The following is a 27,111-nucleotide window of genomic DNA, read 5'->3' on the forward strand; positions in this document are numbered from 1 at the left end:
TGATTTGATATGAAGTCCAAAACTTTTTGGGGGTCAACTAAGCTATCTCTTAATACATTTTTGTTACCAGATGTATGGCTTGTTCTAGAGGGCCATTCTATTTGAGTCCAATGTCTAGCTCTTGCCCGACTATCCCACTCACAAATAAAGCATGTTTATTTTCTTAAAAAGAAGTTCCAAATTTTCATACGTTTCTTTTGAATGTATCGAATATGCAACGGGAACCGAGGCCATAATAACAGCTTGCAATGATGTGTCGCGGTCTAACAAAAGTCAATAAAATTAGTGGTGGGTAGTGGGGCCACTCTACAGAGAAGAAAAAGAGAAGGCCTTCAGGGGTGTTAGCCATAGAATTCAGAAATGAGAATAGATTTGAGAAACGTGGCGATAGACGAAAACAGTTAAAATCCGGTTTGGTGAAATTTTTCACACCGAAGCGCAAAGGACCTTACTTTCCGTCGAAAATCCAATGCCAAACACGCGAACTTGGTCGAGCCCTCCACAAATAAAGAGTTAGTCCCATCAGGGGGAAAAAGCACGGAAACCCCTTTGTAAGAGGATTTAGCAACGACGAAAGTTAAGCGCGGTAATTAATCAACGACACGCTTTCGGTATTGGATAAAAACGCCAGGGCGCGGGGCCTTTGGATAATTTTTTACGCGATAAACGTGGCCATTTTTTCCAATGTGGAAGGACGACTTTGTTAAGCGATAGCAACATTTTTGAACACGCGGTTACTGTAATCGAGTATATCTAAGTGCACAAGAAATCGCCTTAAAATAAATCTGCCTTTTTCTTCAATTGAAATAATCGAAATATGACATTTTATTTACGTTTGTACATATTTTGATATTGATTTGTTTGTAAATTATTTAGATTAAAAAAAATATATGTGAAGCACTGGTTTTGAATCATCTAAATTACTGTAATTTTGTCTGTGGACCCTGCTTAGACGTTTTGACAAAATGTAAATTTCAAAAAGTACAGTTGACTTATAACCTTAAACGAAAAGATAACGTAAGTTATAAACTTCACTATTTAAAATGATTAAATATATCCTTAAAACTGAATGCCGCTCAGATTTGTTAGAAAAACTGACTTGTAGAAATAGCATTGATTTCCGTGGAATGGAATTCCGTATTAAATGCCTAAAATTAAGAAGTCCATGACTAACAGCTGAGTCTCATATACATCTGTTAGATTACTTAATAAGCATGACACAATGTCTCTCATTGCGCTTTTAAATTTCATTTAAAAAAATATCTCTTACGGGAAACTAACTAATCAGTAATCAGTTCTCTTTATTTAACGTTGTTTTTTATCGTTTTTCTTTTTTGATTTATGCTTGATTTACATCCTTGTAATTTAAAATTGATATACTAAATTAAGTATACTAATACTTACTATACTACTATACTAAATTAAGTAGCTCAGCTGATCTTCGCCGAGCTTAAAATAGAGGCGGTTTTATTTATTTATTTTATTTATTTAATGGAACGTTTTTCCGTTAAGCAAAACAACTGGAATCTTTTAAAAAGAAAAGGGAGTCTTCTATCATGTGATTTTTGCCAGCCAATAGAACGAAGGGATAAAACCACTATTAGCGTCTTCGTGCTCCTTCTCGGTAGTCCACTTGTTTTGTGTTGTCTTAGATAGTGACCGCCATTTGCATTTTCAGCGTCCACAAGTTTTTTGGATGGATATCAACATAGCAAATTATAAAACATAAAATCTGAGATATAAGGCGTTTCATCACAAAATACACTTCACCTTCCAAAGACAATGAGCCCGAAAGCATCACCACATTTGCCACTGTTGTCCTGCTTACATTCAAAGAATCACTGGCTACATATCAAAATTTTTTAGGAAATATAACGGCAAAGCTAATTTTACCATTACTAACGATAATCTTTCAATATCTTCGATCCGTCAAAGACAAAATTCCATTTGTGATACCACGAATTTACAGGATTCCATGCATATGCGGCAAAGAATACATTTACATATACATTAAAATTGTTATCATTAGGTACCAATAATTTGCTTAAATACGTAATTTATACCAAAAAACATTACTTACCTTTCTTTTCTTATCATAAAATAATTTTGTAGAAGAATTTTATAAATACTTTAAAATTAAGTAGGAATAGGTTTTACTATATATTAGAGAAAAATGGGAAAATATAATGACAATCTTGACCAATTTAAAAGTAAAAAAGGGATACCAAAATGAGAACGAATAACTTGATGGGTTCATTTGATTACAAACTTACGTGGCCATTTAATAATTTTATTTCACTTACCAAGATTACTAGGGATATGTGAGATCGGCTAGATAACTTAATTTTGTACGGGGTACTAAAAAAAAAGCACAGACAAGAATTGAACATGGGCTGTTAAGCAGGGGCTGGAGAATATCACAATACGAGGTTGTTCGAAAAGTAAGGTGACTTTTACTTTTTACAAAACTTCTGAATTCCTCCTGCGTCGGTTTTTGCTGAGTCGAAATTGCCTTTTTGTTGGTTTTAAAAGTAGCTCATTTTTTTAATTGGTGCCGATAAGTAAACACGCACACGTATAAATATTATATTATATAAAGATCACAACTTAAACTTGATCATACCAAAACCAAGTAAGAGCAATTAGGTATGATTAAAAAAACTGTTTATTTGAACTAGTTGAGAAGTCCGTAAACCGTAAACATATACTCATGGTGTGAATTAAAAGCCGGGCGAATCGAATTCCATTGAAAACATTATATTTTATAAAAAAATTATTATAAAACCAATGGAACGTTCTTCCCAAAGGACAGCGTTAACAAAAAAAAAATTCCTTATAATTTGTAATAAATGCCTATAGTTAAAGCATGTTAAAATTGTTATTTCAAACATTCAAAATAATATTTTGTGATGCTTTATTTTCAATTCGAATGCAGCCAATATTTTTGTTTCAATAATAATAATCAATCAGAATTATCATGCAAGTGTTAATCTCAACAAGACATGGAATGGTCTAGTCTTATTGTTTAAAATTAAAAAGCACCAATGAAACAAAATTGTATTTAACTTTGATCAAATCTTTAGCGCCTTTTAGGTTTTTTCTATGAGTGTATGATGTGTGAAATTCAATTATGGTTTCTATTTAAAATTACGGCCATACTATATAGATCGCCCCTGTATATGTAATTTTCAATAACGTTAATGACACCTAAACCTTAAGGTCTTTTAAATAAATTAAATTTTGACCTAAATGGAACCTAATTTTAATCTTTCATCCACATAAGGAGTATTTAAGCGAAATCTATAACCGTTGACCATATGTTATACGTTAATTATAAATTGCTTAATATTTAATACAGGATCGGCAAATATTTTTTTGAATATAATAACTGGTCGTAACTTGATTAATCAAAATGGGACCCCTAATTTTTTTACCCACCAGGAAATGTACTTTTAAATTTAACTACGTCTTTTTTGGTTTTTCCATATAGTCAACTTCGGACTAAGTTTTGCTGTAAAGTCTGTGAATTCAGGTATTTTATGACTCCAATGATCACTATCTATGACATTTTATTACCACTTGATTTGTTGCATATTTTGTAACTAAAAGTTACGCAGGTATAAGTAACGACATGTGACGTTTTTAAAAAACAGTGGGTTCAACAACTAAGTTTATATATATCGGGTGATGCATTTAAGAGCAAAATTGCAATATACCTTTTTGCAGGGGCCGGTATGATTTACTCTTGTACCGAGTTTGAATAAATTGAAATAAATACGATGGCAAAAATGCTGAACATTTGAAGTTATTTGTAATGCTTTTGAACTCGAATTGGGTAATAATGCGGTATATTTTTAGCAGGAAAATAAACTGTTAAACTAGTTAAAGCTAGATAAAATATTCAGCTTTCAATAAAGCGCGTTTAATAACGTAAAAAATTAAAAATTTTCGTGTTGTCATTTGTTAGGTTTATTTAACGGTTCTGTGGAGCCTATGGCCTCCTCACTGATTAAATGGACTGTATATTGTTCGCACTTATTTATTTTACTTTTTAGTTACAAAAAAAACAGAGCCCGCAACGACTGACGTCAATCGGCAACGCTCGGTGAAACACGGAAATAGATGTGGAACGGGTGGCCTAACCAGTTGGCGTGAAATATATAACTGAAGAAAATAATGTCCAACATGGCGAAAATATCTTAAACATCATTGTCAAAATGTATTTTACTTGTGCTTGAATTATTACTTGAATTTTCTAATTTTGCCATGATATTTAATTCAAAAACTGAAGATTGGCTTATTAAAATCTATTCAAATTCGGCACATGACTTAATCATATCGGCCCCTTCAAAAAGTTGTATTATAACTTTGCTACAAAATGTACACGGGAGCCAATATTTGGCCACATAAAATTTACATAGGAAACTTATCCAGGCTATAACGACAACTAACAAATAAAAATAAAGGGAAAATAAAATTGAATTGATTAAATTTTAGAAATTGGCCATCCTTACGTATCCTGTTCTTGAAACCATTGCTAAGTAGAATTCGACAGTTGCGGGATTGCGGTGTTGAAAGTGCCTCTCATGATCATTTATAAGTGTTGATGATTGTGGATGTCCCTCGATGTTTTGAAAAGAGTTAGAAGGAATTTTTTCGTAAATATAGTTTTGGTTAATTACATATACAAGTGAATGAGGGATGTGAGATAGCACGTGGATCAATTTCCAATGTTATATTGCAAATTTATCAAAGTGGCATTACATTTTGTAAGTTAAAGTTTGAGAATAAAACTTGTGATCTTGAGAATACAACCCTAGGAAGTACATTAACGGCAGTTGCATAATATATTCCTGATCTTAAATACAAGATTCAATATATGAAAGAGTTCATTCTTCATCGATCTTTAGTTTGGCCAAACTGCGATCTCATTATGTTGGTAAAGTCTGTTCATAGATATAAGAAAGTGACTAACTGATACGAATTAAGGAAAGACCCGGCAAGCTGTGAGAATGAAATATGGCGAACAGGTCCGTACTTTGCTTAGATTTTTTTGGGGTTTATTAGGAAAGATACCAAACAATATTTAAATCTAAAATAAAATTACAAATTATTTTTATTACATACTTAAATTAATTAAATCAGTATCACTATCGCTATCATCGCCTGTTCTATATTATTTGCAATATGGATATACGATTGTTCTGCTTTTTCTATATGTTTAACAGAATTTGCCCAACTTTGTGGAGGGATGTTAAAAACTTCGGTTTCTATAAGTTTGAGGACATTGGAGTTAACACGGGGAAAAAAATTGTTACAACGAATGTCAGATTTCAGTTGGTGCCAAACATGTTCAATGGAATTAAATATACAGTGGTAAGGTAGGTTTTTTGCACAATTATCACAGACGTATTCCGTTTGTAGGTTCAAGCTTTGTAGAACCTCAATGAATTGATTTTTGGTATGATCTTCGTGAGAATAAATGGCGTTATTATACATATAGTTTTGGATTGTTGCTTTTGTGTCACATGAGGAAGGGGTTTTAGTCAACGTGATAATTTGCATTGTTCATTACAATTACGCTATTAGGAGGAATGTTTGGAACTAGTTTGTTTTTAAACCAACTTTCAAATAAATCAGCGGTGGTGTCTTCATGGTAATCCAGAGAAAAATCTTTAATATTTTTCGCAGACAGAGAATGTCCATTTGGAATCCTACCATCTTTAGAGCCAGCATACAAAATAATTATTCTTTTACCTCTTTTTGATGGCGCCTTTGGTTTGCATTTATCAGTTGAGTCAAAACAACCCTTTTCTGGGGTATCATAAATGTTGAACCAGGTTTCATCCAAGTAAATAATTGTCCTTTGTTGTTCTCTGTAAATCCTAATTTTTTCTAGATATTCCAGTGGTCATTTCAGAATTCTAAAAGAGTCCATTAAAACTTGCCCGAATACACTTCCATAAGGTAGTTCTGCAACATTTCACACCGGTTTCATCTTTTTCAAGTACTAATTAAGATAACCCTAATGTAGGCACGCTTTGTTCCTCGTATAACTGGTAAATTTTACGCCGTATTATATCTTGATCACTTTCATCTACAAATGAGGAAATATCAGAATCGCTTCTTTTTTCCTCGCTGAAATGAGATCATTCACAATTTTCTATACAGTTGATGTTGGAATTTGGAAAGATGCTTGCTTGCTGGCAGCACGTTCAATGGGAATCAAATAAACATTGTTTATAACTTCCTTAGTCTCCTAGGCTTCCTAGACTCGCACATATTTGGTATAATTCTCACACGATTCAACACACAAAATAAGAATGATTACTAATAAACTTAAACTAAGTAGTATACCAAACCAAGCAATATTAAGCACAGGTAGGTATAAAATTATTTTCTATTACGGACCACAATTTTACCTGAATTTAAATTCCGAAACTTTAGGTAATAATTTGTTGCATTGTATGTTAATGACCACCCTTGGATGATCCCATTCAAAAGCTTTCTTCTATCTATGAACAGACCATACTACTGTTATTAGTTTCTTTTTTATGCCTATGGGCAATAACTGATATAAGTTTATGGTTTAATTTGGTGGAACAGTGATATCAAAATATATTCCTGCAAAAACGAACTGCTAATTTTAGTGCGAAAGAGATTAGAACACTAATACGTCTCATACTGAAATTTATGGCAAATACGAACTCCTGAAAATAATGAAAGGATCAAAGATATTATTGGTATTCGAATAAGAGACCGGGTTAATTCTTATTAAAACAAATAATAGGTCAGCAAATATTTTTTTTAGTTATAAAAACAATGAATTTTTGGTAGTTTTATTATATTGTGTATGACTAAAACGCAAATCCTTATTACAGCTGTTAATGACTAATGACGCAGAGACATTTCGCAAATGGTCCGTAAATTAGGTGCTAAATCGTTACTTATTCGCAAATTATAAGAGGATCGAGAGAAGTCGAATTCTACTTAATCCTCTCTAAAGCTGCCCTTGTAATTAAATTTCGCATCCTTCGGAGCCGTCAAAGCTTGGAAGGTGCTTAATTGATGGTGCACACATACTCGTGCAAGTCAGTAGGATTCAAAGACAGGATCGAAGTCTCGAAGTACGACTTAGACGGCGCAAAGCAAGGCTTCGGCTTACGATAGAATAAAAAAATCGTGCCATTGTCTTGCGGCGTCGCCTGGGGGTTGTCAGATTAATGAGAAATTAATTTGTTACGAAACCAAATGGCACACGATTTGTTCCAAAGTTATGGGGAGAGAGGGAAGAGAAATAGGGAAAATGTAGGCAATTTGAGCCAGTTGGCAATGGTGATCACCTCAAAATAAAACCAACTGAATGAGAAGGTAAGTCCCAAAATTAACAAATATTTCTTTCCGTCCTTGTAATGTGTAATAGCATTTAAGCATACAATTCAACAGTCAAATTATTATAATACCCTATAAAGTCTTGTCAGGATTTTTTTTTCGTCTTTTTGACGATGTAGGTAATCTGAGTAAAAATAAATAAGAACCAAAAGTTCAGATTTTCACGAAATTATATATTTTTACATGACCATTGTTTCGACAACACCGTGTCTTTACAAAAGTAACATTTACAAACTACCTGCTACTATATATACCGAAAAATTTAACCCAAAACCTTAATTAATGTTGTGAGAATTTAAGTTCAATAAAGGAGAGGTATTTAAATCTAATTGTTTAATTAATGTTGTGAGAATTTAAGTTCAATAAAGGAGAGGTATTTAAATCTAATTGGTTGTTAAGCATTTGAATGTCTCATTTTGTTAATCACCATGGGTTCCAATAAATTTAATTTTCTTCTTTTTGTGGCTGTATGTAAAATATCAAAATTGTAGTCAAAAATGATTTTTCTGTGTTTAAATGTGTAGCATAATTAGAATCTCTTCTCTTTTATGTTCGCTGATGCGTTTCTTGAAGGATCTACTTGTTTGTCCAATATAAGTTTTACGACAAGATCCGCATTTCAACCTGTAGACACCTCATTTTTGATATTTTGGACATTTCGTTTTATTGTTTTTTAAAAATTTTCCTAATTTGTTGTTAATTCTGAAAGCTATTTTTTAACCACATTTTGACAAATGTTTTGAAACTTTTTCACCAGGTTCTCCTATGTATGTAATTGTTTTAAATTGTTTGTGTTCTGTATTAGGTTTCGGATATACACAGACTTCTTAATACAGAACAGAAAATTACAACATAAAACTCAATATCATTAAACAAATTGCACTGGACAACGGCTACAACTCGTCCATTATAGATAAAATGATAAATAAAAAAACAAATCCAGACAACAGTAAATTCTATTTATCCGAAACCTAATACAGAACACGAACAATTTAAAACAATTACATACATAGGAGAAGCTAGTGAAAAAGTTTCAAAACATTTGTCAAAATGTGATTTAAAAATAGCTTTCAGAACTAACAACATAATAATTTAATTAATTTATTTATGTTTACGTCATAACTAATAAACGGTTGGAGCAAGTAAAAAACAAACTACGCCACTGGATTCTACGGAAAAGATGAAATAGGAACGTTTGTTTGGTTTCAAAATCGATAGTTTTGGGTTTCACATTGTATCTCAAAAACCGAGAAGGTCGTGGATAATTTTGTTGACGGCATGTTTAATTTCACAAAAAAGTAGCACAGTGTTGCCACAACTTTCTATCTTAAAAAATTACCTAGATACCCAATAGAAGAATGGAACACTAACTACAACAAAAAAATCACTTCGAGTTATGATATTCATAACTAAAAAAAAAAATTTCACGAACAGCTCAGCTTTGCTTGCATTAAGGCAATTCTTTTTTTAACGTGAGAAAATGCAATGTCAAAATAATTAATAACTGGAGTAAACCTAAGTGAGCATTTTAAGCAATTGACTAGGACATCTATGTTTAACAATTTTAGAAGTGCTGAATTTTGATTATTAGTCATACGGTCACACAGTTGTTCCCAAAAGCTTTACATATATTTATTTTCGAAGTGCGTGTTATTTAATATAATATACGTTTAATTTTCAAATTAAAGATTGGCGATAATTAAGATTTTGAACGTTTAAATTGCATGAATTGTGAGTATTGTGATTATGTAATTATTAGAGCGAAGAACAGCTGCCGTTTAATCTGTAATTCATATCGCACTGCACCATCCGTTATCTAAAATACCTTTCACCTACGAAAATCTATTCCATTCTGACCCATTACCCATAAACGAGACGTAAAGAAGACGGAGATAATGTGCCATAGATTGTTTCTCGCTTGATTGCTTCTCGCGAATACGGCGGACGGATTAAAAATGGAGGCATCAGTTAAATAAAGATTCGATCGGATCTTGTCGGGTTACGGTTATTTTTTGATAGATCGAATCCAATAAAAAGGCGCTAACCTGATTAAAAATCGACGGTAGATTCGCGAAAAGTGATTGTATTCGGAAAAAGGTGTTCGATTTAAAGTTAAAATATGCAAATAATTTTCGGCTCAAGAGCTCGAGCCCTAATGGCGCCAAAAGATGTCGTTCCGTAAGCAGTTAATATTCTCGGGTAGTATTGCCGTCTCTGTCGAGCCGAGTCCCCCAGAATAGTCGAATGGTTACGAAGTAGATTAGCTCGACTAAGCTCAAAATGCTGCCTCCAAGGAAAAGTCCGAATATGCCGCCGATCTGCACTGAAAACATCAGAATTGATTATTAACATTTTCCAGTATATACCGCGATAGAGTAAATCGACTTTTCGCTGCTATATCTATTATTATTAGCATCAAAGTGTAGAGCCTACGCTCTTTTAAACAGAACACCCTGTATTTAATTTTATTTACGGACTCTTTGTGTCATGATTCACCTTTTCGTTGCATAGCGTAGGATGTTTTTTTAGATTTTTAGATATTTTCACGCTTATTATACGTACAATTAAGGACTTGTTTTTGTTAATTTGTGCAATCCTTTGAAAAAGCAGAATAGAAGGATAGATAGAATTTATTCGGTATAAAACAAATAAAAATCATTATAATCATATCACAAATGCATAAACAATAATGACACTGTTTATAAATAACAATCGCAGAACAGGTCACCGTTTCTATTTTTCTTTTCAACCAAATATGTTTTTATCGTGGCTATATGTTCATATATTGGAGATATGTCAGACACAATTACTAAAACAGTCACGCACATACTCATAGTTAGAATAATGATACTTGCTTATAGGTAGTTTTTTAACTTGAGCCATGAACTGCTTTCGCAGCAAGGAAAGGAAAGGAAAATGTAAGTAATAAATTAAAACTTAGTTTTTAATTAAGTAATTGTCTATGTGTTTTATTGAAATACTTCGAAGTAGGACTACGACGTACGTAAACTCTGAGTTTTATTTTGGAAATCCTTATAATTATTATATATCCAAGCATTGTTATTTTAAAAAAGAATGTGCGGTTTACTAATGAGGAGTTGACAGATTTGCATTTTAGGTATGGTTTGGATGATGGTAGTGCGCCAGAAGCTAGGCGATTATATCAAGAGTGCTTTTCTGATAGAGTCATACCAGATAGACGAACATTTTCAAATGTACACCGTGTGCCAAATAAAACGATCCACTATACGATCTGGAAACCCATAGGAGATACCAAAAAAAGGTTCCCACAGAAGTTTCTTGGACTCTTCTGAATATTTAAAATATGGCAGATGGCAGAACGAGTTTAAGAAAATCCCGAAATATAAAAGGCGCTCCTCGTATAAACCACGAAAGACAACTTTAACCACATACTAAAGAGATGGCACACTACTCAATCAGTTTGGCAGATGTGCCTTAGCTTATACAAGGTGTCCCAAATAGGTGGTGCCGTTTGTGCGGATTCAATTCACAAAATCTCAAGATTTTCAAATGGAACATATAAATTTTTGTTGAATCTAAAACTGCCCAGATTAGGCAATATTACTTATTTTTTAAATAGCAGATACATGATACTACTTCCTTTAAAAATATAATATTCAAGATCTACGAATTAAACCTGTTGCTAAATTTAAAAAAAAATTGACTATATAGTACACACTTCAACAGATTTAATAAAACTTCGGAATTCATATTTAAAGAAACATTTAGTAGTTAATTATCTAGCTTGATTTAAAATACCTAATGACAAAAATAAATAATTAAAGTTTATATTACACCAAGTTTATATATTTTCCAAAAAACTATAACTTGACAACTATGAACTTTTTAAATGTAAATATGTAAAACAACAAAAACAAACAGAAACGTGAAAGTTTATTTATACCTCAATGCGTAAAAAAAAGATTGTGATGTCATAGCCAACTATATTTTTAAATATTTTGATATTTCTTTATTGTTTTGATGCCAAATGAAAGTGGCATTTTAAAGGAAACATTTTTAACTAAACTTTATGAACCGAATTAAGGAACCCTTTTTAGTTAACTTTCTTGTTTAAATTTGTTGATTTGGTTAGTTAGCCTATAATTATTTATTTTTGTTATTAGGTATTTTCAATCAAGCTAAATAATTAACTATTAAATATTTCTTTAAATAGGAATTCTAAAGTTTTATTAACTCTGTACTATTAGCAATATTATATCTTTAAAATATCTTTATGTCTTTGCTATTTAAAAAATATTTTAAAAATTCAACAAGAATTTAACAGTATGTAAAATTTAAATATCAGATAAATTACAAACTTACCTCATTTTTTGTCCTAGAATTGTTAAATGAATAATAATACAGGGTGTTCCGTTTGAGAATCTTGAGATTTTGTTAATTAAATTCGCCAAAACCGCACCACCTGTTTGAGACGCCCTGTACAAGCTGAGGCGCATCTGTTAAACTGATTAGGTAGAAGCGTCACAACACAATTTTGTATGGGACGATCAAAATATGGAATGAAACACATAATCTCAATTTCTGAATAAATTATACAAAATTCGAATAGGAATTTCTTGAGAAAGTGAGCTTTAATTTAACCAAGGATTCAAAAAATGTCGAAATATATAGGATGTTCCATTTAAAATAACAAAGCTGATAAATGAGGTGACACTTTTGGGACACCCTGTATCAACAAAATTATAATATTTTAAATCTTCAGGGGAGTCCAAGAAACTTTTGTACGAAACTTTTTTTCGTATCTACTATGAGATTCCAAATGGTATAGTGGATCATTTTATTTGGCACACGATATACATAGAATGTTGACAGAAGCAGGTACTTTGGGGGCGAATAGTCATAAAAGGGGCCCACCTGACTGTAGAAACTCCAGAAATTGAAGAAGCAGTTTTAAATTCGATTAATGATGATCCTGAACTTAGTACAAGAAAATATGCAAATAATCTGGAAAATTTTGGATAATTTTTTATTGTACCCATACCATATTCAAAAAGTCCAGGCTTTACTGCCTAGAGATTTTCAATTGATGTTAATTTTTGTCAATGGTTTTTGGTCAAAATTGAGAATTATCCCTTGTTTGACCAAGAAATGCTACTTACAGATGAAGCCCACTTAGGGAGAGGTGTGGTTCATGCATGACCTAGGCTAAGCGAAAACCGTACGTCGGATTGAAAAAAATCAAGAAATTAAATTTCTTTGGAAATGACTGGAAATTGTAAGAATAATTTTTATTTTGAGAGAAATCGGTAGCGTAACAGCAGCTAGGCAAAATATGCAGGTGAAATTCCGGAAGCCCGCCACTGGGGTATTTAAAAAAAATTGTGCTGCACCAAATATTGCCTCTTGATACATAGTATATCTGTGCAAAATTTTATTAAAACATCTAAAGTGCTATTACAGACATTCAAAAAATACATTATATACAGTTTTCTGTTTAAAATGGACCAAAAATCGCACTCTTAATAATAAACATTCAATTAGAAAACACCCTGTGGAAGGAATCTGTCTAGTTATTTTAAAATAATAAATACGACAAACATGAGATGACATTTTTTCAACGTCAGTCGCCGTTTCCAGTATATTTTAGTTCGTGGTTTTGTAATAACATGGCATTCCACATACATACCAGTCAAATCAATAGGAGTATACACGAGATTCCTGATGTACAGTTTATCAGGAAAACTGATACTCATTTCGAATATAGTCTGCAACAAAAACGGCTGCGACTTTAACTCTTCAGCTTCTAAAAACACGCTGAAGTTGCAATTTTGCGAACAGGAACACAGATCGGATTTAGTTGCGCCCGACTCCAAAGTTATTATCGTATCTGGAATTTTTTAGTAAGGGAAAATAAGCTCCTAATCGCTTACGTACCCGCGTGTTTCGACAAGCAATACATCCCAGACATGTTGCAGATCCGTTCCCCATCTAAAACAACGATATTGTAATTTCTCATGCCGTTCACCCAATACCACCTATACACCAAGGCGGAGCCATCACGAAAAGGGAGGATAAATGTCCATCGCATTTAAGGTTATATTTTCGGTGATACGTTTTCGTTGGGTTATTATTAATTAAACATGGTCCCATCTCGTTAAGGAATTTCTTTAATTTTTCAGTTTTTATTTAGCGGATTATAAACAGTTGCATTACTGAGGACATTTTGCAAAAGTTGAATCTTAAAGCACTGGTTACTATAAGACATTAGAATCACCTGTGTGTTCTAGCTTCAATTCGATTATCTGTCTCATAGATTGGTCGTTTGCAATGATGTTTGTGTGCAATCTTACACATCACACATTACACATTATTATAGAATGTCCACAAAATTCTTCTCCAATGCTGCCATAGCTTCAAGATAGCCGTGATCATAAATAGTTGCATGACTGAGGACATTTTATTTTCAATATCTACTACAATAAATTTAACAAGATTGCTTCGAAAAATCGTCACTGGGCGGGGCAAGTTCGTAGCGCGTAGCGCGAAGTAGCTTTTATTAAAAAGGGAAAGAACTTGGCGGTTTCGTGTGGTAAAGGGACGCATTGTTTTTCTATCGTGCTCCCACGGGCCACTATGGAAATTTCGCAAAATCAATGTATTTGAATTATGCATACATCCTGTGTAAAATGTCTTTCACATCTCGTCGAACTTCAAAGTTACAGCAAATATCGGTAAATATTAAAATTTGCACTAATAATAGCGTTGTCGAATGATATTTTTTCAAATATCTCGCGCCCTGTATAATTGACGAAATCTGAAACTCTCTCAGGACACGGTTTACGATACTGTTCAAATAAAATTATCCCATCTTTAACGGTTTTTCATTTATCGCCAATAATTTACCCACAAAAACGGAAATTTCTAGGATATTTTAGATTTTCTGCCCATAAACAACACACCCTGTATAATCATTGTTCGAAGTAGAGGTTATAACCCTGGATTTTTCACGCGTCCTGGTTCTAGAATTTTTTGAAAATAGGACGGCATTTCATAGCCCCCGAAATAACGATTTCAATATGGATTTTTTCAAATATCCCGAGCAGCGTATGTGATATACGAAAACCTCGAATACAAAAATTGTAGCTCTTGATGCGGCCTATGACACCGTTTGAACAAATTGGCCATATTTTTTACGATTTTTGATTTGCGGCTAATAATTTACTCTGTAAAAGAACAATTTTCTAGGTCTTTTAGATTTTTGTCTATAATTTGAAAACCCTGTATATAATCGAAAAAATGCAAAAATATAAGTTATTGCACTGGATCTTCTGCGTCTGCCGGTTAAAGAATTTTGCAAATCGGATAAACGATTATGGAGAAAAACATACTTATCTGGAAGCTAAAATTGCCAAAATAAAAATTTTAAACATTTTGAAAAAATACTTGGTAAAATTTGATTGCGCCCAATTTCTACCATTTAAATGTGGACACAGTCTTTCACTTCTCTGCTAAAAAAAAAAGTTGATATCTGCAAATTTAGAACACTCAATATATTTCTCATTTAGCACGGAATATTGGGAACACCCCGTACAATAGGTGAAAACTTTAAATAAAAAAAAAGAGATCTGAATCATAGTCTTAGTTATAACCAATTTTCAATAATATGGGGACCCATTTTTCAGTTTTTTTGAATTTGCGGCGCACCCTGTATATTTTTGAAAAATTGTCAAGAATAAAAGTTTATAGAGTATCTTCTTCTGCTTCTTCTGGTGTCAAGAATTTTTTTGATCTCGTAAACAGTTTTTGAAGAATGATGTTTTTTGTAGACCCTTGCACACGCGATTTTTTATTTTTTTAGCACACTTCCCCCACCCCCACTTTCAATAGGTTTCATAGCAAGGTCCAAAAATCAGTCGAAAATCGCGAAAAAAAGATGGATACCGGCGTCAGATCAGGGCCATTTCTTATGGGCTTATGTGCCTCGCGTGGAGGGTTAAAAACGAGGCGAATTATTATTATATAACATTATTATAGAATGTCCACAAAACGCTTCTCTTCTTTTGCTACACGCTTTTCTCAATCTCTACTACAATAAATTTAACAAAACCTTAAACCAAAAATCTTAAAGCACTTGTTACTATAAGACATTAAAGTCACTTTGATGTTCTAGCTTCAATTTAGTTATCTGTCTCACAGATTGGTCATTTGCAACGATGTTTGTTTGTTTACAATCTTTCACATCACACACTGCACATTATTAGAGAATTTCCACAAATTTCTTCTCCATAGCTGCCATAGCTTCAAGACGGTCATGTTCAGCTTCTTCCCGAGTTTATGCAGCTTCAAGGTTTTCTAGCACTTGCTTTATCTTGACGTTTAGTGCCTCTAAATGTTTGCGAAATTGACTTTCTTTTTTTTTTACTGTCTCAATTTCTTGATGTCCAATAAATTTTAATACAAAGTCATAAAAAAGTATGTATGAACGCCTATACCAGATATATCGCTCCCTTAATGTGATGATTCAAACTTTAGCATTGCGCAGCCTTGTGATGTAGCAGGTGTTTCGATTCACCTAATCGCCTGTAATAGTACGGAGTACATTGACAGAATCGTAACGCCAAACGAATTCTGCATTCGAATTTGCATAAGTTGTGGCTGTAGACCGGACTGTGGTCTAGAGAGTGGTCCGTTTGATCGTACCACATGCGACAATCCTTTTGGAGTACGGTGAGGTTTTCAGCAGAAGGCGATATAAGAACCGTTATCACCTCGTACCTGGTGGATTTTATCGTACGACTGGGAACTTTCACGACCCAATCCATTATTTCCATTACTTCGGCAGGGGAATGAAAAAATACCTAGTCGATAACAAGTGTGATTTAAGAGTAAAAATTGGGATGGCTATAAATGGAAAATTCAGAAAAACCAATTGCTGGATTTAGGTTGTCTGGTGTAGTTTAATAAATGCATAAAGCTAGAATAAGTACTTATTTTAATAAACCTCAACCCAAATGGCTCAACCAACAAAGATGGAACTTTGTGGTTTCCGCAACCCAGTCTCAGTTTTAGTGAAGTTTTGAATTGTGGAAACTTATGGCATCTTGTGATACAGGGTAAAATATATTATTTCCGACTTTTGGCGTGGTATGGTATTTCGGACACCCTGTAAGTTATTGGTGTTAAAATAATGAAAAATCAGAAATAAATAAAGTGGGGATGAACGTAAAGGCTTACTGCATTCTTCTGGGGGAAATGAAAGATTCCCAGGTCATATTTTCTGAGCCAGCGCGGCATTCACATTAGACATTCCTTTTAGAGTATTAGAAAAGGATAGAGGGTCACAATCATCATTGCGCTTAGTAAGTGAAAAAAAGCGAAATAAAGAGAGAGGCAAGGACGAAGACTATAAACACATTCAAAATCGTCTACATTAACAATTATGATATTAAACTGATATGTAATAATTTTCAATGCTTAAAGACCGTAATTGTTATTTTTAAAATTACTTTTAGTGATTGTATCGATGACAAATAATTTTCGATGATGTAGAATGCAAATTTGATCGAATGTATGGAAATAACTAGGTGAAAGAATTTTTTTCGTGGTTAGTGGTTAACAAAATTTTAAGAGAACTTTATTTTGAGGATTAAATTCCTTTTAAAAATCAAAATGGTTCTGTTTTTGTACATTGAGTTATTTCGTTAGTTACAAACTTATAAAATGAAAAAGTTAATAGTTAGTAGTAGTTTTTTAAGGTTTGTAAAAAATCCTTATATGATATTCAGGAGCACAAGAAACTATTGTCTTTTCATCATTTTTTTTATTAGCCAAATAAACAAAATTGTAATTAACGCGCGTCCTGTTCAATATTTACATTAATAACCTATTTCATATTCAGCCTAGCGGAGAAATTATAGGTTTTGCCGATGACTCCGTTATTATTTACTAAAGGTGGCACTTGGCCTGCTCTCAAAGAAAAGACGGAAGCCGAGCTGGCTCGAATATTTCAGTGGTTTGCCAATCAAAGGCAAACATGGACGAACATGCGTTTTGGATGTTATTCTGATTCGCTGTCCTCATTCAAGAAACTTAACATTAATGTTAATCACCAAATTATACAAATTAAAACAACACCCGAAATTAAATGTCTCGAACTTATAATAGACTATATAAACTGGGTGCATTCATAAAAAAAATTAGAGAACTAAAAAAATTTATTGACGTAAAATGTCTAAAAATTCTATATTCAGCTCTCATACAACTACGTCTTACCTACGGTATAATGTTCTGGCGTGCAGTTTTGGAAACCCGAAATGGCACAAAAGTGGCTACTTGAAATAATTTTAGGTAAAGGAGTATATTTTCTTTCTATACATTCTATAACTTTTAAACGTTCAGATTTTCACGAAATTATATATTTTGACATGACAATTGTTTCGACAACACCGTGTCCTTTATCAAATTTAATATTTACAAACAACCTGCTAATATATATACCGAAAAATGACCATAAAACCTTATTGCGAGAATTTTTGTTCAATAAAATATAACAGCTCCAGCAGTTAAACTCTTTACAAAATTAGTAAATATTTCAAAGTTCCATATAGGTTTTAAACCAAAATTTGCAATAAAAAATTCTTTTGAATTAATCAACAAAATTGAAGACGTCAAAATCCCTTCTAACGCAACACTATTGTCTTTTGATGTACAAAACTTATTTAACAGTATTCCACCTATGGATTTGATATATTTAGTAGATTTCACCCTAACTCAAAACAAGATTTATTAGATTGCTTAATAGTATCTTTAGACCAAAATTATTTTGAATTTAATGGACGGATTTATATTTCTAAGAAGGTTTGATTATGGGAAACCCACTTAGTCCTTTGTTAGCCGAGATTTTTATAGATAATTTGTAAAATATCATACTAGAACATCCTTTAAGTAAAAGTTTTTCATGGTGGTATAGATATGTGGATGATGTCTTTGTTTGCTTTGTTGGAACGGACAGACAATTGAATTATTTTTTAAATTACATTAACTCAATACATAATCGTATAAAATTCACTATCGAGATTGAACAGGATAACTCTATTAATTTTTTAGATTTAACTATTACCAAAGTGCCCAACAAATTAGATTTTTCAATATATCATAAACCTTCACACACGGACACAGTCATACATAACAGCTCAAATCACCCTTATACACACAAAATGACTGCATTTAACTCTTTTATACACAAACTTCTTAATACGCCACCCTCAACAGAAAATTACAACAAAGAAATTACAAATTCCTGAATAACGGCTACAATCCGTCCATTATAGATAAAATTATAAATAAAAAACAAATACAGATAACAGTAAACTCTATTTATCCGAAACCAAATACAAAACACGAACAATGCATAGGAGAACCTAGTGAAAAGTTTCAAAACATTTGTCAAAATGTGGTTTAAAAATAGCTTTCAGAACTAACAACACAATAGGAAAATATTTAAAAAACAATAAATCGAAATGTCCAAAATCCCAAAAATCAGGTGTCTACAGGTTGAAATGTGGATCTTGTCCTAAAATTTATATTGGACAAACAGGTAGATCCTTCAAGAAACGCATTAACGAACATATAAGAGCGTTTAAAAACAATAGTCTAGATTCTAATTATGCTACACACTTAAACACAGAAAAAACATTTTTGACGACAATTTTGATATATTACATACAGCCACAAAAACTTGAAAATTAAATTTATTGGAAGCCATGGAGATTAACAGAATGAGACATTCAAATGTACTGCTTAACGATCAATTAGATTTAAATACCTCTCCTTTATTGAACTTAAATTATATATATATATATATATATATATATATATATATATATATATATATATATATATATATATATATATATATATATATATATATATATATATATATATATATATATATATATATATATATATATATATATATATATATATATATATATATATATATATATATATATATTCTCACGTATTGATTCACGGATGGAAAAATGTGATGACACTATATTCCGGGATATCATCCGTTCGCTCGTTGAACTCCGACTGGAATCCTGCATCCGACTGGAATCCTGCAAATCTTGCATCCGACTGGAATCCTGCAGACGTTTCGCCAAAATCTCACTTGGCATCTTCAATGCTCGTGTTCGAAGTGTTTTCGGAGCGCGAGCATTGAAGATGCCAAGTGAGATTTTGGCGAAACGTCTGCAGGATTCCAGTCGGATGCAAGATTTGCAGGATTCCAGTCGGAGTTCAACGAGCGAACGGATGATATCCCGGAATATAGTGTCATCATATATATATATATATATATATATATATATATATATATATATATATATATATATATATATATATATATATATATATATATATATATATATATATATATATATATATATATATATATATATATATATATATATATATATATATATATATATATATATATATATATATATATATATATATATATATATATATATATATATATATATATATATATATATATATATATATATATATATATATATATATATATATATATATATATATATATATATATATATATATAGTAGCAGGTAGTTTGTAAATATTACTTTTGATAAAGACACGGTGTTGTCGAAACAATTGTCATGTCAAAATATATAATTTCGTGAAAATCTGAACTTTTAGTTCTTATTTATTTTGATAAATGGATTTTCATCAAGTAAAAGCCACGTCAGTTCAACTTTTAATCGGCTTGAGATAGCGATTTGAAATTTGGAAGGATTAATATAGGCTGATTGTCCAAATTTTTGATATAATTTAGTCAATATTACAGTAATTTTCGAATTTTAATAAAGGAGTGACTTAAAAAGTTCACCGAACGTGTTGCATACTATATTTTTTTTACGACCTTTAGTTTTTGTGTACCGGTTTACTGACATGAGCGTCAGAATTGATAAACGTCAAAATTCAAGCTGTGCGGTAAAATCTCCGAAAACATCCGATTGCGCCGTGCGGTAAGATCCCGGAAATGTCCGAAGTGGCTCGGATCCATGGGAAACGAAACTGACGTAGTAAAGTGACGCTTCCCGCACGCTAGATCGGTGTGTAATTAGCTATTTTACAGACGGGAGTAGAAAAATACATTTTTAAAAAAAACAAATATTACTTAGGTGGCTTTGCTACTATTCATTTTTATTTGTCATGTCGGTAAGAATAAAAATGCAGAAGAAACTCTCAACAAGCTCATGCAGTTCAAAGAAAGAAACAGATTAGTATTAAAAAAGGGGAGTTTCTTCTGAGATTCAACGATTAGAATTTTTTATGGAAAGTGTTTTATTATGGTGAAAAGTTGATGTGCTTTTCGAATATGGGGATACAGTCAAAAACTAAGTTTTGTATGAATACGTACGTCATAAGCTACCAGCACTTTTTACCGAATTTATTTTTCTTTTCAAATCCGTCACTTTTTTTGATAATTCAACACAATATTTTGAAAATCTGTTAGAAAATAAAATCTCAACAATTTCGGTAGGTGAGACAAGTTTTAAATTGACAATAATTGAATTAAATTTTGAATGAAATAAGTGCGATAGATAATAACCAATTTATTTTCAGATGACACTTTCATAGAATATTTTCAAAATGTCCTCCTTCTTGTATAGGACACTACCTGGCTCTGGAGATTACACTAATTCACGGTCTTTCACGTACCCCGAAACAAAAGAATCTAATGGTGTCAACTCCGGTGAGCATAGTGGTCAATGGACTGGACAGTGTGTCGAGATTAGTCTATCGCCATAAACATCACGTAGGTGTTCAGTGAAATCTCTAATATTATGGGCAAGCGCGCCATCCTGCTAAAAATACGTATTTAATCCCACAGCAAGAGGTAAATCATCTAACGAGTATTCAATTTCATTTCTTGGAAATTGTAAATATCGCGCACCATGAAAAAAAAAACGGTTCCATAATTCCTAGACACAATTTTTAAAAATTAAATAAAAATTAAAAAAAAAAACAAAAACAAATGAGAAAAACTGTCATATCCTACCTAGAATGATCTCCTGAATCAAAAATGCAAAAAATATAGGTTTTGAAGTGCAACCATTGACTACATATTGCCAAAAAATTGGACATTCAGCCTATATTATGTTATAGAGTATTCCCACTTTCATGTGTCACCCGGTAAATGGTTTTCGCAATCCGATCTTCAACTCTATCTTTAAATGCATTTTAAAAAACTGGGATATTTTAACCTCCTATCCCACTTACCGTAAACTCTTCGGTAGTCTTCTCTTTAATTATCCAACTGGCGTAGTCATGTCTGTCGTACCATATAGAAACGAAACCGTCGTATTGCTTCGAACTATTGAGAAATCTAAAACGCGACATTCAGTTTCTGTTTAAATTTGAATTGAAAAGAAAGGTGAAACTGACAGAGGCGTATAATAAATTCCGACCCCAGGATTAAAGGCGGTACAGGGTCCTAGTTCGGTAAAAATCCTCTGGAATGGAGCTACCGTGTTTAGCGGATACTTGATGGCAGAAATCCTCTTCTTTTTTCCCGGTTTTTCGATGCCGTAGGTCATGACCATTTGATCGAGCACGTCCATATACCTATCCGGCGTTAGCAACTCTTTTCGACTGCCGTTGGCATATTTTTCGTAGTTCTTGTACATCCGGTAGTCGGTGAAAGCAAGTTCTCTCAGATATTGCAGAAAATCTTCTTTTTTGGTGTCTTCGAAAGCGATCGATATATTCAGAATACTAAAAATCTTATGGCAGGTTTTCGAATCTGTTGTACAATGCAATGTTGCCGCTTCTAACAAGAAAATATATGGTATCGTACAAAATTAAAGCAACGATTAAAAGCACGAACATCCGTAAAAAAACCTCTTCTTTCAGTAAAAAACAGAGCAATATTATTGTTTGCGAAGGGATATCGGCAATAAATGCCAAGAGTGAAAAGAGTTCAAAGAATCGAAGTTTTGTGTATTTATGGTGTAAGATGCACACATCGTCCAGAAACAGTTAAGCATAGAAGAGGTATACTTCTATGGTATACTTCGACCAGAAATATAGTGCTTTTACAACCGAAGCCGTGATTAACTAGTTCAATGATCAACTCCGCCACTAATCGTTCTCGATAAATATTTTTTTCTTTTGTTCCTCGTTTTTCACAGTTAGATTAGCTTTGTAGTGAAATTTTATCTACTTCTTGCCGAATTACGTTGATGGTACGATCACTAAATTTTGGTGCAATGTTATTTCTTCTTATATGCGCTTTCAACTCAGACCAAATCATCTCAATAGGGATAAATATAAATTGATACAGAGGTAATATAAGGCATCTTCCACCCAACCATTTTTGGACGAAGCATGAAGAATTATGCATTTTCCATGTGAAGGCGGCACGTCTAGTATACACTTGTTACCGTTATCACATCATCCTTTTTGACACTATTGGCCTATTTTGCTCTAGAAAATTCTTCTCTACCTTCCCTCAATCGGGTTAAATATACAGTGACAAAAGGGTAATCTCAAGATTTCATGTCCATTTTGTTGTGCTATAGAATCGATTTTGTCGTCTTTATTAAAATGTTTTATTTGTCATAATTGCAGAGGTGTTTTTTTTCATGGAGCTCTGTTCAAAATTTAAATCATTTTCGTAAAGAAATTATTTAACTTCTTCTTTATTTGAAGTATTTGGAATTTTTCTAATTCAAAACATTCAAAACATTAACAGTCTTTGGCGATAGTTTTGGCAACAATTAATTTTCAGACCAGTCCTCTAATATTTCCGCGGTCATATTTTCATTATAATCCACACTTGAATTTTTGACGTTTTTGGCAGACAAAAATAAGGCACCTTCCACCCAACCATTTTTGAACCCAGCATGAAGAATTATTATGCGTTTTCCATGTGAAGGCGGCACGTCTAGTACACACCCTTTACTGTTATCACACCATCCTTTTCTTACTGTGTCGTTTGTGTCGAACCACATCATCATCATCATCATCAGTAGCACTACATTACATTTCGCCTCCATTCATGACGATCTTCTGTCATTTGGGGTTGGTACGTGTATCCCATTGCCCTGAGATCTGATATTATATTATCTCGCCATCTTAAACGAGGTCTGCCTAGAGGTCTTCTCCCAGCTGGATTGTCACTCCAGACTAGCTTTGTAATTCTATTTTCTGGACTATGTTCTATGTGTCCAAGCCATCTTAGTCGTCTGGATTTACTCTCCTGGACAATATCCGCTTCCTGATATATGTCTCTCAGTTCATTGTTGTTTCTTCGTCTGTAGTTTCCCATTTCAGTATCTTTTACAGGGCCAAAGATTATTCTTAGGATTTTTCTTTCAAAACCCCTCAGTTTTCCCCCGTTTTGCTTCGTCATTGTCGAGCTTTCGTACCCATACATTAGCATCGATTTTAGTATGGTTTTAGAGATTTTAATTTTGTACTTTCGCCATACCACTTTAGATTTAAGGACTCCAGAAAGAGCAAAGAGACATCGGTTTACGCTGTGGATTCGACAATTTTGATGGCGTTCTTTTGTATTTTTACAAACATTTCTTTCACTCCACAGACCGATCTTTCTATGATATCGATATCATCAGCATTTGCCAGAAGCAAGTTGGTTCATTTGGTGAAAAATTTTCTAGGTTCACTTCTGCATATCTAATGACTTTCTCTAGGGTGGTATTAAACGGCAAGGGGGATAGTGCATCTCCCTGTCGTAGGCCGTTGTTTATGTGGAAATAGTCTGACAATGTTCCTATACAGACTGCACTTTTTGAGCCGCTAACGCACATCTTTATCAGTGCTATGAGTTTTGCTGGAATGGAGAGTTTTGACATGGCTTCCCATAAAGCGGTCCTCTTCAACCTGTCATATACCTGTCTAAAGTCTATAAATAGATGATGAATTCCTTTGTTATATTCCCAGCATTTTTCTAGCATCATCCGTATGGAGAAAATTTATTTATTTATAATTTCTGCATATGGTGTCAGTCTATGTTTTCTGTTTCCCATATATCCGAAATCAATTGGTGTAGATTTTTGTGTAATATTTCTCCTCCGTATTTTATTAGTTCCGATGTGATACTGGCCAGTCAACAGTTTGAAATATTTTTGTTTTTGCTTCTTCTGGGCCTTGGGTGTTTAGGAGGAATTCGAAATGTGTCTTGCAGGCATCCAGGATACTACTTTGCTCCGTTATTAGTGTCCCGTCATCCCTTTGAAGAAAATTTTCTGTTTTTGGCTTAAAACCTTTTCTATATATTGTCAATTTCTTGTAGAAGTCCCTTACTCCGTTGTTTGTGTTATCATCTTCGAGGTCTTCAAACTTTTTGGTTTCTTCACCTCTTTTCTTTCTTCGGCATATCCGTCTAACTTCCTTTCTGTCGAACCACGTTTCAACTAAATACACTATTTTTTGCTATTTTGCACTCCAAATTATTCAATTGCATTTAAATAATCCACACTCCATTGCGAAACTCTTTGCGATTCCATGAGCATAATTGTTTGGAACTGAAAATACATTTTCTTTAAACTACTGTTTAAGTCTGCACTTTTTATGTTCTTTTAGTACTTTTTTATGCAGTTCTTCTAGAGTTAAAACGCTATTCACTTCATAAGCGTCGTAGATTATAAGCCAAATTAGATCTGCGTGTTGCTCTTTAAAGACTCGAGAAGTACGAGCTTCTTCTGTCACTTTGCTCTTGACTATCCCATTTGCAACAATTTTTCTTACAGTTAACCTCAGAACTTTGGTAATGTCAATTGCTGCTCTTACTTCCCCTTCTGAAGTTCTTATAAAATTGTAAACATTTAAAACAATTTGTTTAATATCCGTAGACAAATGGATCCGTTTTTTTATTTGCGGCTGTAGTTCTCCTTCTAAATTGTCATTAGGTTCGACTACCATCTTCACTTCGTCTTCAAATTCTGCGTTGTTACCATATCTTCTTCTAACAAGGGAACATCTTTTTCATCGCACGGTTTAAACATTTTAAAGTGTTAAGAAACAGGAACCTTCAAAAAATGTTTAAATGTAAGATTCTAATGAATATTTATCTGCATTCTTTTGAAGTAAAAAAAAAACTGTTGTTGTTTCAAATCGAAGTAGAGGACACAAAAATACAAGAAGTTAATCGAAAGACACACAAGACAAAAATGATTATTTTCTAACTTACCTGTAAGATAAATAGAGTAAAGGTACATCCCTTAACCTTTGAACTATCCAGTGAAAACAGCCTCTTAGGGTCAAAGCTCGAGAAACAGGTACATAAATACGTACTTACTCGAGGGATCAGTCAAATACCTCCCTAATATACACGAACATATTGCAATTTAGATTAAACTCTTAAGAACTATACGTATCACGCTTCTACTTATACGAAAATAACTCGCAGCATCAATGGCTTAATCAAATTTAAAACGGTCCATTAACGTATCAAATAAAGATTTCAAGTTTCTACAAATATTCGGTACGGTCCATCTCATGCGAGACCTACTAAATATGGAATAAACATCTGTTGGGATGGGTTTTACCACGGTCCTGCGAAGGTCTGCTGTTAAGATACTGTAAAATACTTAAAACGTCAAAGCAATAAATGCACTATATTTTTGGTCGTATTATATGTGGTTGTTTCTTTACCTTTGGAATTCAATCAATTAATCAGATTGTGGGAATAATTTATTGGACGACAACCATCAGACCGAATTATTAGAAGAAATCATTAAAGAAGAAATCATTGTTAGAAGCGGCACTGTTGGGTCACCGAAAATATTTTATTTCGATAAAGCAAACTGGAAAACCGAAGCACTCAAATTTTAACTTCATAAACGGTATAGTTCATTAATTTCTAACCTCGTTAATTCGGCGAGAGATAATTGCAATTTGTCGGGCCAAAACTCCTTGAAACATATCGTGGCAGAAGGAAACTGCAAGTTCCACAGATACGAATCTTTTTCGACAGTCACAATCACCGGACGATTTTGATAATGAGTAAGGACAATCAGCCCTTGCCATATCGCCAGTCCGAAACTTAACATCACGACTGCTATCCAAAATAATCTGGAATCGTTATTAAAAATATTATTATTACAATTTCGATGGGTTTTTAATACATCTAATCTTAATCAGTTTTAAAAAACTAAAGGAAAAATATTTTTAAAAAAAGTTTACGTAGGAGAAATCCAGAAGATTTGTAAATAGTATTACAGTTACCAGTGGAACTTTCTTTGAAAAATTATTTAAAAAACTTATTAAAATTGCTTGCACAATAACGTTCGTGAAAACATTAAATCAAAAACAAATAAGAGGAAATGTGGCAATGTGACCAAAATACAAAATTTTCAAAAATGCTAAATCTAAATTTGAACAAATCTTTTTATACGAAATTGCTTGTCGACGAATCAATGCAAGTTAAATAGACGCAATTAAAAGCATTTGTAGTAAGGCATAACACGACTTTTAAAACGAAGGGAGTTGAAACCCACTTGCATGCCGAAATACAGACAGTTGATCGTGAGAAATGGAGCAAGTTCGTCCAACATGTGCTTGAAACAGAAAAAATAATGTGCAAAGCTGATAACAAGGTAGAAAACACTGTAGAGCCCCTTATTATTTCTAACGATAGACGACCCGACAAATAATAGTTATTAATTAGTTGTAGGGTCAGGC

The 27,111-nt window shown here is 32.8% G+C and overlaps 1 protein-coding gene across 1 annotated transcript; it reads right to left on the reverse strand.

Moving 5' to 3' along the window:
• Positions 1–13,176: 13,176 nt before the first annotated feature.
• LOC132702135 (uncharacterized) lies at positions 13,177–26,410 on the reverse strand. Its single transcript, XM_060670582.1, has 5 exons — positions 26,296–26,410; positions 21,850–22,179; positions 21,685–21,790; positions 15,947–16,232; positions 13,177–13,362 (listed from the first exon to the last, which is right to left on the reverse strand). Exons 2-5 carry the CDS (start codon positions 22,089–22,091, stop codon positions 13,301–13,303), a joined length of 696 nt encoding a protein of 231 aa, XP_060526565.1. The 5' UTR covers positions 22,092–22,179; positions 26,296–26,410; the 3' UTR covers positions 13,177–13,300.
• Between the last annotated feature and the right edge of the window lie 701 nt (positions 26,411–27,111).

This window comes from Cylas formicarius, unplaced genomic scaffold, assembly GCF_029955315.1.
Source record: "Cylas formicarius isolate icCylForm1 unplaced genomic scaffold, icCylForm1.1 PGA_scaffold_5__7_contigs__length_24384050, whole genome shotgun sequence".
Classification (NCBI taxonomy): Eukaryota; Metazoa; Arthropoda; class Insecta; order Coleoptera; family Brentidae; genus Cylas; species Cylas formicarius.